At 41.7% G+C, this 12758-nt stretch overlaps 2 protein-coding genes and 1 long non-coding RNA gene across 11 annotated transcripts; 1 reads left to right on the top strand and 2 right to left on the bottom strand.

Moving 5' to 3' along the window:
* Positions 1–4650: 4650 nt before the first annotated feature.
* Positions 4651–6059, top strand: LOC135336639 (uncharacterized). The gene is made up of 3 exons (XR_010394857.1): positions 4651–4736; positions 5167–5331; positions 5809–6059. It is a non-coding gene; the product is annotated as an uncharacterized LOC135336639 (long non-coding RNA).
* On the bottom strand, positions 4675–12605 carry LOC135336537 (uncharacterized). 9 transcript variants are annotated; one of them, XM_064532386.1, is made up of 11 exons: positions 10199–10295; positions 9582–9636; positions 9190–9412; positions 6207–7144; positions 6023–6161; positions 5791–5954; positions 5661–5744; positions 5125–5608; positions 4989–5057; positions 4773–4923; positions 4675–4724 (listed from the first exon to the last, which is right to left on the bottom strand). In XM_064532386.1, exons 4-7 carry the CDS (start codon positions 7101–7103, stop codon positions 5664–5666), a joined length of 1281 nt encoding a protein of 426 aa, XP_064388456.1. In that variant the 5' UTR covers positions 7104–7144; positions 9190–9412; positions 9582–9636; positions 10199–10295; the 3' UTR covers positions 4675–4724; positions 4773–4923; positions 4989–5057; positions 5125–5608; positions 5661–5663. The 9 variants fall into 9 exon arrangements, with proteins under 9 accessions (XP_064388456.1, XP_064388455.1, XP_064388460.1 ...); XM_064532385.1 differs by having other exon boundaries at positions 9190–9409; XM_064532390.1 differs by having other exon boundaries at positions 9190–9395.
* LOC135336599 (collagen alpha-1(XVII) chain-like) lies at positions 11567–12537 on the bottom strand. The gene has a single exon (XM_064532463.1). The coding sequence runs from the start codon at positions 12286–12288 to the stop codon at positions 11581–11583; it is 708 nt and encodes a 235-aa protein (XP_064388533.1). The 5' UTR covers positions 12289–12537; the 3' UTR covers positions 11567–11580.
* Positions 12606–12758: the final 153 nt, after the last annotated feature.

Raw genomic sequence — 12758 nt, 5'->3', positions numbered from 1 at the left:
TATTGGACTTGTGCATGTATGTGTACCGTGATCCAAGTAAACGAAATATGATTATCTTGAAAGGGCTTTGAAAATCGATCAAGCTATTATTCTATAGCACACCGAATGTAGTATATTCTTGTAGCATTGTTTATCACCTCAATGTTATTAAAACTGTGGTTTATTAGTTCCTAATATCAACTGCAGGCCTGTCCTCACACAGGGGCAAACACCAAAACGCTACAAGAATATATATATATTATTATATTCTTGTAGCGTTTGCCTGTCCAGAATATATTCTTGTAGCGTTTGGTGTTTGCCCCTGTGTGAGGACAGGCCTGCAGTTGATATTATGAACTAATAACATTGAGGTGATAAACAATAACAAATACTGTACTATAATAAACATCACTTCTAGTAGGCAGGACTTGCAGTAGAACCTAGCTTCTACTTAAGAAAGTAGAATATTGCAATTGAAAGTATACCCTCTATATAATTATATGAAAACACACCTTCATAAGATAGCAATGACCACCCTGGCAAATTATGCTTTTTATTTTGCCTATAATAATAATTGACTATTCTCAAAAAGTCAGCCTGTTTGGTGTACGGTGTCACTACCCATTATTCCAGTTTAAAGACATCAATTTATTTGTGATAGCACTACCTGAGGTAGCCTCTTTCCCAGCCTCGTTGTCTCTATATATAGCTTCAACTTCGTTCTATTAAAAAAAATTGGCCCAGAACAGAGGCTATTGAGGTAACATTTATACAGAAAGTGCATGAAATATAATCCTCTAGTGCCGAAAGAGAAATTATTCCTCCATGCCTGCCTAGTGGCTATAGTGCTATATACAGTACAGTAATAGATGTCTATCTATAGCTACATTATAAGATGTGAAATTAGGTATACACTCTGAGGGTCAACTTATGCTAATTTAGTGCTCTATTATATTCTCAATTATGCTAGTTGCTAGAAGTCTACCTATGCCCTAGAAGGGACACCACACCCTTCATAAGATTAGTATGAAAAAGCACTCTCACAGGAAAACCATTGGGTGTATTGGTGTGTGTCTTTTATCTTGTACCTTATCAGTTTAGTCATGTGTTGTGCATCAACATTATGAAATTCACAGTTTATAGCTTCCATCTGGAGTAGTCCCCATGGGACCTGAATTATACCCTATATGAAGTTGTAGTATCCCACAGACACTTGATTCTGACAATATCAACAGTCTATACACAAATGCTCTGCATGGTTGCAACAAAGTGCTTTTAAACTTGACATCCCACTAAAATAATCTGGGATTCGCTGGGGAAACGGCGATCGAGAGCATAACTACAATCTATTACAAATGTTAGCAATTCCATGTGATGCCCAGTCAATACTTCATCAAGTCGAATTTCCTCTTTTTAATGTAATGCTGACGTACAAGTGGAATAGAAGTTAATTGCTAATTTTTCGTGAATGCATGTATACATGCAAAGTATTACACACTCAGTACATATACTGGTGATCGAATGTGTATAGAACACTCCATGGCATCACTGTGAACAGTGAACTGCATTCATGTAAATACTAAAACACTGGCAATACCCCTGGATATGTTTTGAGCTACAACACTGTAATCCATGCACTGGCATCACACTGGTATCACTATGAACACTGGCTTCACTGTAAACACTGTATCACTGGCATCACTGGCATCTCTGGAAACACTGGCATCACTGTGAACACTGGCATCACTGGAAACACTGGCATCACTGGTATCACTGGCATCACTGGTATCACTGTGAACACTGTGAACACTGGCATCACTGCAAATACTGGCATCACTGGCATCACTGTGAACACTGGCACCACTGGTATCACTGTGAACACTGGCATCACTGGCATCACTGGCATCACTGGGATCACTGTGAACACTGGCATCATTGTGAACACTGGCATCACTGGAAACACTAGTATTACTGTGAACACTGGTATCACTGGTATCACTGGCATCACTGGGATCACTGCAAATACTGGCATCACTGTAAACACTGGTATCACTATAAACCCTGGCATCACTGTAAACACTGGTATCACTGGCATCACTGGGATCACTGCGAACACTGGCATCACTGTGAACACTGAAAACACTGGCATCACTGTGAACACTGGAAACACAGGCATCACTGTGAACACTGGCATCACTGGAAACACTGGTATCACTGGCATCACTGGGATCACTGTGAACACTGGCGTCACTGTGAACACTGGCTTCACTGTGAACACTGGCAACACTGTAAACACTGGTATCACTGTGAACACTGGCATCACTGCAAACACTGGCATCACTGCAAACACTGGCATCACTGTGAACACTGTAAACACTGGTATCACTGGCATCACTGGGATCACTGCGAACACTGGCATCACTGTGAACACTGGAAACACTGGAAATACTGGCATCACTGTGAACACTGGAAACACAGGCATCACTGTGAACACTGGCATCACTGGAAACGCTGATATCACTGCAAACACTGGCATATCACTGGTATCACTGGTATCACTGGTATCACTGGCATCACTGGGATCACTGTGAACACTGGCGTCACTGTAAACACTGGCATCACTGTGAACACTGGCATCACTGCAAACACTGGCATCACTGTGAACACTGGCATCACTGCAAACACTGGTATCACTGGCATAACTGGGATCACTGTGAACACTGGCGTCACTGTGAACACTGGCAACACTGTAAACACCGGTATCACTGTGAACACTGGCAACACTGTTAACACTGGTATCACTGTGAACACTGGCATCACTGCAAACACTGGCATCACTGCAAACATTGGTATCACTGGCATCACTGAGATCACTGTGAACACTGGCGTCACTGTGAACACTGGCAACACTGTAAACACTGGTATCACTGTGAACACTGGCATCACTGCAAACACTGGCATCACTGCAAACACTGGTATCACTGGCATCACTGAGATCACTGTGAACACTGGCGTCACTGTGAACACTGGCAACACTGTAAACACTGGTATCACTGTGAACACTGGCAACACTGTAAACACTGGTATCACTGTGAACACTGGCAACTCTGTAAACACTGGCATCACTGCAAACACTGGCATCACTGCGAACACTGGCATCACTGCGAACACTGGCATCACTGCGAACACTGGCATCACTGCGAACACTGGCATCACTGCGAACACTGGCATCACTGTGAACACTGGCATCACTGTGAACACTGGCATCACTGGAAACACTGGCATCACTACGAACACTGGCAACACTGTAAACACTGGCGAACACTGCGAACACTGGCATCACTGCGAACACTGGCATCACTGCGAACACTGGCATCACTGTGAACACTGGCATCACTACGAACACTGGCATCACTGTGAACACTGGCAACACTGTAATCACTGTAAACACTGGCATCACTGTAAACACTGTAATCACTGGCATCACTGGCATCACTGTGAACACTGGCATCACTGCGAACACTGGCATCACTGCGAACACTGGCATCACTGCGAACACTGGCATCACTGCGAACACTGGCATCACTGCGAACACTGGCGTCACTGTGAACACTGGGATCACTGTGAACACTGGCATCACTGGAAACACTGGCATCACTACGAACACTGGCAACACTGTAAACACTGGCGAACACTTCGAACACTGGCATCACTGCGAACACTGGCATCACTGTGAACACTGGCATCACTGCGAACACTGGTATCACTGTGAACACTGGCAACACTGTAATCACTGTAAACACTGTAATCACTGGCATCACTGGCATCACTGTGAACACTGGCATCACTGCGAACACTGGCATCACTGCGAACGCTGGCATCACTGCGAACACTGGCATCACTGCGAACACTGGCATCACTGCGAACACTGGCATCACTGTGAACACTGGGATCACTGTGAACACTGGCATCACTGTGAACACTGGCAGCACTGCGAACACTGGCATCACTGCGAACACTGGCATCACTGTAAACACTGTATGTAATTATTGCGTAGGTGGGACTCTGTAATTATTCACTCTTTATGGATCCATCTTACATGAGACATCAACCAATGTTTCAGCGCTTGTCTCGTGTATTGTATTGTAAAATTTGATTATTTTGTATTTTTGTGTTTGATTTGCGGCATTCTTACACATATATTTTCATTTTTGCCGATTGCCAGCAAAAATATACGGCCTACTCTGCTGCTTAAAGCGGCTGCTGCTCGATATAAAGTGGACTAAGCGGTTCCAAAATGTGTCCAGTTTTGTCAAAAAATCCACAATTATCAATGACTTATCGCATTATCTACACATACCTAAGAGCTGTGTAGAGCCACTAATTAGGGGAATTCCCTGTTAATCGCAATGTACCAGCAATGTAAAGTGAGTGTATATGGCTGCAAGTAAGTATAGGCTAGCAGTTATTTACTTGAAGATAGTAAAGGTCTACAATCTATCAGGATATATAGTATACTATATTATTATGTTGGGTAGAATTAATCATGATTCAGAGTCAAGTCGTGGCTGTTTGTTCATGTCTACTAAATCTAATGGAGTTTTTCGGATGTACTTTCGTTTCTTTCGCTTAAATTGTGATGTCTCGTCTATTCTCGCTTCAGCTTTCAGAAACCTCCCCCACTGGGTCATGCAGATTACTGGAGAAGTAGTGTCTCTTGGCGTCATCATTATTTTTCTCCACCCCTAGAGAAAAAGGTGATTAAAATGTTATCTCTTTACACTTGAACTCACCTTGTCCACTAAACATCTTGACATTTCCGTATTTTGAAATAAAGTAAGGGAAGTGAAAGACCAGTGTGTGCATATAGGGCGTAATATTCTTTTCCTGAAACCCTTGACACTTGTGCTTCAAGCTCAAGAAAAGCCTTATCCAGTCTTTCGCCTATCATGATAGATTATAGTAAATTAGATACAATGGTTCTCCCTACTAGTAAACTAACACTATACCTTTTGCTCAACCACTTCACTGGGAGGTGGAGTCCAGCTAGAAACCATATTATACAAAGAGAGAAATTCCTATAGAGCCAGACCATATAAATAATTATGTTTGTAAAATGCGAAGGGAGATTTAATTAGTACTCACTGTCCAAAGTTGGGCCATTTTAGCTTGAATTTCTTCCTTCAGTAGGTCAGCAAACCTCACTGGGAGACGTTCCAGAAACTTCTTGGTGTCGTTCCCCTGCAGTGATGTCCATTCGTAATGTCCAGAAGCTTTGCCATCTGGACCCCTTGCTTCCCATACCCTGAACGTGATACCACAGTCTTTAACGATCGTCTGTAGTGTTTGTAGGTGAGTGAGTATATGTGCGTTTCCTTGTCTGTCTTGTTTAGCAGATGCCACTATCTCTAGAATGAGATTTCTTGTTAAAACGTCAGCTATACGTAGGAGTAGGTGTAGCTCATCGGGTATTATATGGTCTGGCTCTATGTTCAGTAGTGGTGTTGTAATTGATCCTAGTCGTACACTTGCTGGTTTACTGCTGGGAAGTGCGCCTTTTGCTTGTAGGGAACTCAATGTTCTTGCATTTGTTACGGTGTAGTCAGCCCTATCCTTTGACATATCCCACCTATAGCGGCAAATGGGGAAGCTAGGTTTAAGCATAATAATTATAGATATACCTTTCATCCTTCTTGATGGTATACACCAGACACAAGCGTACATATAGAGGTTGCTTTGTTGAGGCCCATACTCAGTAAAAGAAACTAATAATGTAATTTTTATAGTCAGTAATTAACTATACATTCTCACCTTGTAATCACTACCCAGGAAAAACTCAAGGCGGTACTCTGTTTCATCAACAGTGAGTAGTGGGTGTGAAATGATGTCGTTCAACTCCTTCAATACCTCAGATAGTCCTGAACTAATTGTTTCACACGACTCTTCGGCTTTTAGGCCAGCAAAAGTATGATTGCCTGTATGAATGTCAATATAAAAATATTTTCACCACTTTCTCGTTTAATATTTTTATTGTTAAGCTTACCCATGCCTGATAAAACATTGTCTTGAATTTCTGGAAATGCAAATGAGAGAAGTATGATATTGGATGATCTTGTGAATCTGGCTCCGTCACCACTGAGTTTTACTTTTACTGGTTGGGTGATAGCTTTCCCTGAATGAACCTAAAATAATTCATAATAATAGTGTATAATTTCTTCTTTACTTACGATCTTAGCTAGCTCTTCCTGGATTGCAGCTTTCGGTGGTCTATAAGCACCAGGATAAGGACCTTCGAGATGCCGGATGTCCAGAGAGTTGTTAATTGAGAGGCGAGCATCCTTGATTCGGTACAGTGGTGGTAAATCAGATGCGACGCTCAATTCATGATAAGCTTCATCACTCACAGCAAACCTGTCAAGTACATAAAGAGCTTGCTGTACCCTCGCAGAATCGCTTGGTGAAAGAGCTGGCGTTTGATGTTGTGGCTTGTGAGATGGGCTAGATAAAAAATTGAATTTGATGGGAGATCCTGTCTGTTTGCGTAGCTCTAAAGATTCTGGCTGAAGACCGAATGATTCACAAAACCAAAGCGCTTGCTCTGCAGAGCTCTTACAGTGTGCTAGCTTTCGTTTTACCTGTTGTGGTGATACCTCGTGAACTTTTTTGCCTTTATTGATGTGTGCTGTGGTAGGTCTACTTGCTTCGGGGATCGTTGTTGGCTGTGGAGATTCAGTGGATAGTTGCTGCTTAATTTCAGAATACGATTCTGCTTCTCCATCAAGCACGAAGAGGTTGTATTCTCCAGCAAGTACGGCATACCTCCTTCTTCCTTTTAGCCCCCGTATCCTTCTTGCTACCTTGCTAGCTTGTTCTGCAAGCCTTTTCTCCAGACGATCGCTTTGTGCTAGTTTAACTATTGTTACCATGCTATTAACTAAGCTAATGAATGTCTCTTCTGCCTTCTTGTTCATGTACCAATGATGCAGCAACTCGATAGGAATAGAGAGAGAGAAGTTTGGCTGTACTTGTGGTTCTGTGTGGCTGAAGTCAGAGTACTTCTTTGCTGAATTTGAGATGGTGATGGACAGGCTCTCTGCTCTTCTGGACTGCTTGTTTACTGCCATAGCTAGGAGGCCCGGGATAATGGAACAAAAGGTCCCTTGAGCTGTTATGTAACAAAATTAATTAGCCATGTCAATATGAGTGGGTGGGTGAATAGGCTGCGGTGTTATCACCCACTAAATTAACCACAATACTCATTCAATAGCACATGATAACACTTCTCAGACGCATTATGGCGGGTATTTTGCGACCTCTGGTTCTCTTAGACTTATTACAAAATGGCTGACCAGCAGAAAGAGAGATTCTCAAGATCCAAGCTCAAGAGGCTCAATCGAAAAGCTAGAGTTGACAAAATTGGCAAGCAGCTGTGTATGGAGAAGAAGAGCCTTGAATGTGCCGAGAAAAATGTTTAGAATTGGAAGAAGAAGGCAATAGATTATAAACTGTAAGTTGCTGATTAACAGCCAGTAAAATAATATTGTTCATACAGGGAACTCAACGTGTATCGAGCTAAGCAATTACGGACAGGAACTCTGGGAACATCCTGCAGTCACCAACGACCACTAAAGTTGCTAACAGCAGCCATGAAGACGAGTGCAATCAGTCTACCCAAGGCAACTCCAAGAATGTGTACGAATGCTGATATTATGCGAGGAGTTACTGTAGTTCCAGAGATAAGTGAGAAATGTTTAGCAGATGGGGGTGGTGATGTTCATATAGGAAATGGTCGGTTTGGAACATGCTCTCGTATGATTTTTAAAGAGTGTTTTGACGTCTGTGTCAAAACATTTACTTCCGACTCCTCAATCGAATCGATTAGGCATGAAGCCAGTATATTACTTACATTAAATTCCAGCCCTTATAATTATACCACACTGTTTTGGTATTTGTTCCACCAGGAGAGCTTTAGTAATGTCTAATATAAGCGTGAAGCAGCAACAAGTTTCATTATATTCTGCCTTGTATTTGACTAACGAAATTAAATTAAGCCCTAAGACATGGATGCAAATACTGATCCAAATTTGTGATGGTCTATCATACATGCACAAGCTGAGTATTCTTCACAATGATCTTAAAGTAGACAACGTAGTATTAGGGACTACTTTGTTAGAATGTATCCGGCCATGTATTGTGGATTTTGGAAAGGCATGTAAAGAAAAGCATGCTAAGAAGTACTGCCTGACCGAGGAACAGAAAGTTATTTACATAAAAGAACACACTCAAGTAGCTCCAGACCTCCGCGATGGGCTTGTTTCACAGAGCACACAGAGCGATATATACTCATTAGGTAGAATAATGAAGAAGATGAACTCCATTGTAATTAAGTCAACTGAACTTGCCCACGTAATTAAGGAATGTCTTTCTTATCATGCTCATGACCGTCCTAGCTTAGATCATGTTTGTCATAAATACTGCAATCTGATTGGTTAGAGGAAATGTTCTATCCAATTTAGAAAATCATGTACTTCAATAGAAAATCATGTACTTCACTTAGAAAATCATGTAGCAAAGTTTAGATAAGAACATTCAAATCTGATTGGCTAAATACTCATGGTTGCTACTGCCCTTTGCAGCTCACTTGGAAGTTTGGAGAAAATAGTAAATTTCAAAAAACCACTTGAGATAAGTGTAACAGTTTACATAAGAAAACCACAATACTATAGAGCAAGAGACAAAGTTTAAATTTTGGAACAGAAGATTCAGATCTTTATGTGGATATATAGATCTAGCTATACCTAGTACAGTATTCAGCATAAACTACTAGTTTTTGGGTAACCATGAAAAACTAATCCTTATCAAGAGGAGTTAAGTGGCGTACTATGTCATTGTGGCAGAGAATTGGAGACTGGTTCAGCAGCAGGCTGTTTCTCAGTCAACAATTTTAAAAATAGCTAGACGAACAGGCAGTTTATGTCATAATCAAGCTACTCCTACAGCCCAAACTTAGTACTTATAGATAGAGATTTGGCCAAGTTGTGGTTTAGCTGTAAACTGTTACACTTACCTCAAGTGGTTTTTTGTATTTTACAGTAATACTATTTGCCAAAACTTCACGTGAGCTTACGTGAACTACAACAAATAGCGTGAAAAACTACAACAACAAGATCTGGTCTATATATATATTCCAAAATTTAAAATGTTACGTACCTTAGTTAGTCGATGATGAATTATCCTCTCAACAAGGAAGACCCCTTCTGGCAGACTGTCATCAGACTTACAGCTCAGAGTGGTTCTCACATCTCGTGCTTCCCGCAAGCTGGATAAGTTCATGTCAACCGAGCTTACATTATGGAGGTAGGAATAGTATCCTTTCTCAGGTCGTTGCCTCTTTGACGAGTCCATAACAGGTCGATCTGCATGAACAGGTCTGCTGGAAGATTAATAATTAGTGACCATAAAGATTTTATCTCTATTCATTTGACACACTTTACTACCATTGATTGCATGCTATTACTGTCATGTGAATCAGTAAATTACTATACAAAAAAGAACAGAGAAAGAATTGAGTCATGGAAAATTGCTGCCACTTCCACCCGTACCCGTACTACATCGACTCCGACTTATGAGAGATCAGGCACCACAGGAACTCCTTTCCTATTGGGTCGATAGTAAAGATGGGAACTGAGGGAAAACAATTTTATTTTACAACAGCAGACAATACTGGAACACATTATTTTCCGATGGGGTCTCAGAAAAAGGCCCAGAACTATTTAAAGAAAGTTGTGAGGCTCAGCCAAATATACGATGTCCAGGTGTCAGAAGTTTTAAATCCAGACTACACGTTGCTAGGATTTAGAGCCAAAAAAACAAAAGAAGAAAGCACAAAAGAAGCGGACAACAAAGAGCCAAGAAAGAAGGTTAAATTTAATTTAGTAAAAGTATTGTAACTAAAACAGGACTGAGAAGAATATGACTGAGAACTCACTACTATACTGTACTGTTCTATATAATTATTTACTGTGGTAGATCTCTCTAGTCACTGTTACAGGCCGGTACAAGTAATAACAAAATACTGAGCTGGCAGTACTGCATGCTCAGTATTTTGTTGTTACTTGTACCGGCCTGTAACAGTGACTAGAGAGATCTGCCACAGGATAGAATCTACCACAGAAGTCTACATGAGCTCAACCAACAGGTAAACAATAATATTACTCACCAGCACCAGTGCAGTGAAGGTAGCTAGTTCAGCGAAGATCTTGCGCACGCACTAGCTACAATAGTCTATAATAGCATTAATATTTCCGCAGTAGTTAAAATGATTGAGTAATATTTGAATTTTCATATAAATAGAACAAATATTTAGACAGGATGCTAGAACAATAGTGTCCAAAATACAATGGCAATTGCAACAAAAGGAGGGGAGCCGTATGTGTTACCTTGGTTACAAGGGCAATGTTGGTTGCTACGAGGATAAGTTCCACCCGTGAATCCTTGATAGTGACCAGCTGCAAATGTCCAAATGTGTGTCCTGGGTGTTCCATGAGTGAAACTTAGTCCATCAACGTACTAGTCTCGAATACCCGCCTCAACCTAAAAGCTTGAGTCTGGTCAAACTCACATTGAGGTTTGGTTCAAGTGTGTCCAGGAATTTCTTGGACATTTAATTGACCACAGTGGGTGTGACACATGAATAAAATTATAGTCTACATGAATATCATTATAGCTAACCGCCACGGTACGGCAGCATGGATTGTTACTAATAGCCCCTGACAGAAGGCGACGTAGGAAAATTCATGGAGAAAGTTGTAAGGATGTGATACTAGAACTCGATCTCCAGACTAGCAACAGGACCTTTGGAACACCTTGTCGAAATTAACAGCCTAAATGCTCATTTATGTGAATGTGACCGTCGACCATGGTTTCATGGCCCTCTAGCTCTGTGCAATGATGGCTTCAAGCTCAGTGTTTTTCTCGTAGGCTTTCAACTCCTAGCCTTAATTGATACACTGTCTGATATAGCCCTCTGTGTATGTTCTGTCCCTAACATGCGGTGGCTTGTGGCTTTATCACTATGCTTGTGGGCGTGTAGCCCACTTGACTTTGCTGACTGTGCAGAACAAAGTTTATATGTGAGTTTGACCAGACTCAAGCTTTTAGGTTGAGGCGGGTATTCGAGACTATCAACGTACTGTTCATTGATACCGCGTGAGTCACGGTTATACCCATCAAAGGAATTCAGGGACCCCCAGTGATAAGCCTTAGCTCTCCCACACACTCGACTGTATTGTCCCCCACCAACAGGAAAGGCGATGACTGATGAACAAGCCCTCCAATTTAGATTTGTTCGACCACATGATTGTTTTGAGTAGCCAGTCAGTGTTAGTCCTTGAGGGCAGTTTTGGCTAGTATTAGTCATATCAATGAATGCCACCTTCCTCCATCCAGAACCACCACACCTCTCAGAGGGAACAGTTAGTGGTTGTGTAGTCATTGCTTCAGTAGTTGGTGGTTGTGTAGTCATTGCTCCAGTAGTTGGTGATTGTGTGGTTACCGTAGTCACTGCTGTATTATCTGTTCCCGGTGAACCTTGCACTCCCATCATTCCTTTCTCTCCCTTTTGTCCATTATTGCCTCCAAAGCCTCGATCTCCTTTAACGCCACTCTCGCCTTTGTGTCCAGGGAAACCATAATGTCCTTTCGAACCTTGCTGGCCTTTAATACCCGTATCACCTCGTTGACCGATCTCGCCCATATCTCCTTTAGTCCCTCTTTGCCCCATTGGGCCGGGATCGCCGTAGGACCCTTTGGACCCACCTCCCCTTTATGACCAGGGTAGCCGATGTGTCCTTTGACCCCAGGCTCTCCGTTCATTCCCTGAGGGCCTTCTTTACCTTGATCACCCAGGCATCCCTTGTCCCCCTTTGGGCCTGGCTTGAGCGAACAGTCGGTTAAATTATCAGCGTCATCTCTAGCACAGTCCATTATAGTGTAGAGTTTCTTTTCAATTAATTCTGCCAGAGCATCAGCAAGTAGATCAGTAGCACTTTGAGAGGAGCTGGATTGTCGAGTTAGTCGCTTTAGTGTGTCCATCACCGTGACTTCATCACTCGAGTGGGGGTTTGGATTAGCTCCGACAAAGCCTCGCAATTCAGAAATTTGATTCTGTAGGTTTACATTCTCATACTTCAGACTTGCACTTTGGGTATGTAGATTCCACACAGCAAGGAATAGACCTCCATACATTGAAATCGTCAGTAACACAAATACATTAATCTTCACATTCGAGCCCATATTTGTGCTGTACATGTGTAGCTGCTCAGTTCAAAGTTAATGCTCTACTAAAGCACACAATTTAGGTGATTATAACCTCTTACTCAATATCTTATCTCTGGGGTTTCGAAGTTATGTTGTGGCGCACCTATAATGTCTTATCATGCAGCAAAAGTCCCTTTTTACCTCAATTACTCCTATTTTGCAGGCGAGCCTGGGGTCAGAGGTCAGCAAGAGTACCCTCTTATCAATATCATACAATACATAAGCAAACCCGCAGTGATTTATTGCATTGTATTGAGACTATAAATTTATTGTTACCCGTATAACTTACCTATAGGTATTAGCTTTTGCTATTCTTGGAATTGTATCTTGGCAGTTGCCGAATTGTCTTGACTTTAGTCACAGCATACAGCTACTACATGCATTGTGTTTAGGAGTAGGAAGGAAGCCTGAGTAGTGAAGGACTGTGTGAACCAGTATAACTTTCTTGTATTCAACAACTA

This window comes from Halichondria panicea, chromosome 5, assembly GCF_963675165.1.
Source record: "Halichondria panicea chromosome 5, odHalPani1.1, whole genome shotgun sequence".
NCBI lineage: Eukaryota > Metazoa > Porifera > Demospongiae > Suberitida > Halichondriidae > Halichondria > Halichondria panicea.
Note: the sequence above shows the minus strand (reverse complement) of the source record. Positions and strands in the feature narration are given on the sequence as shown.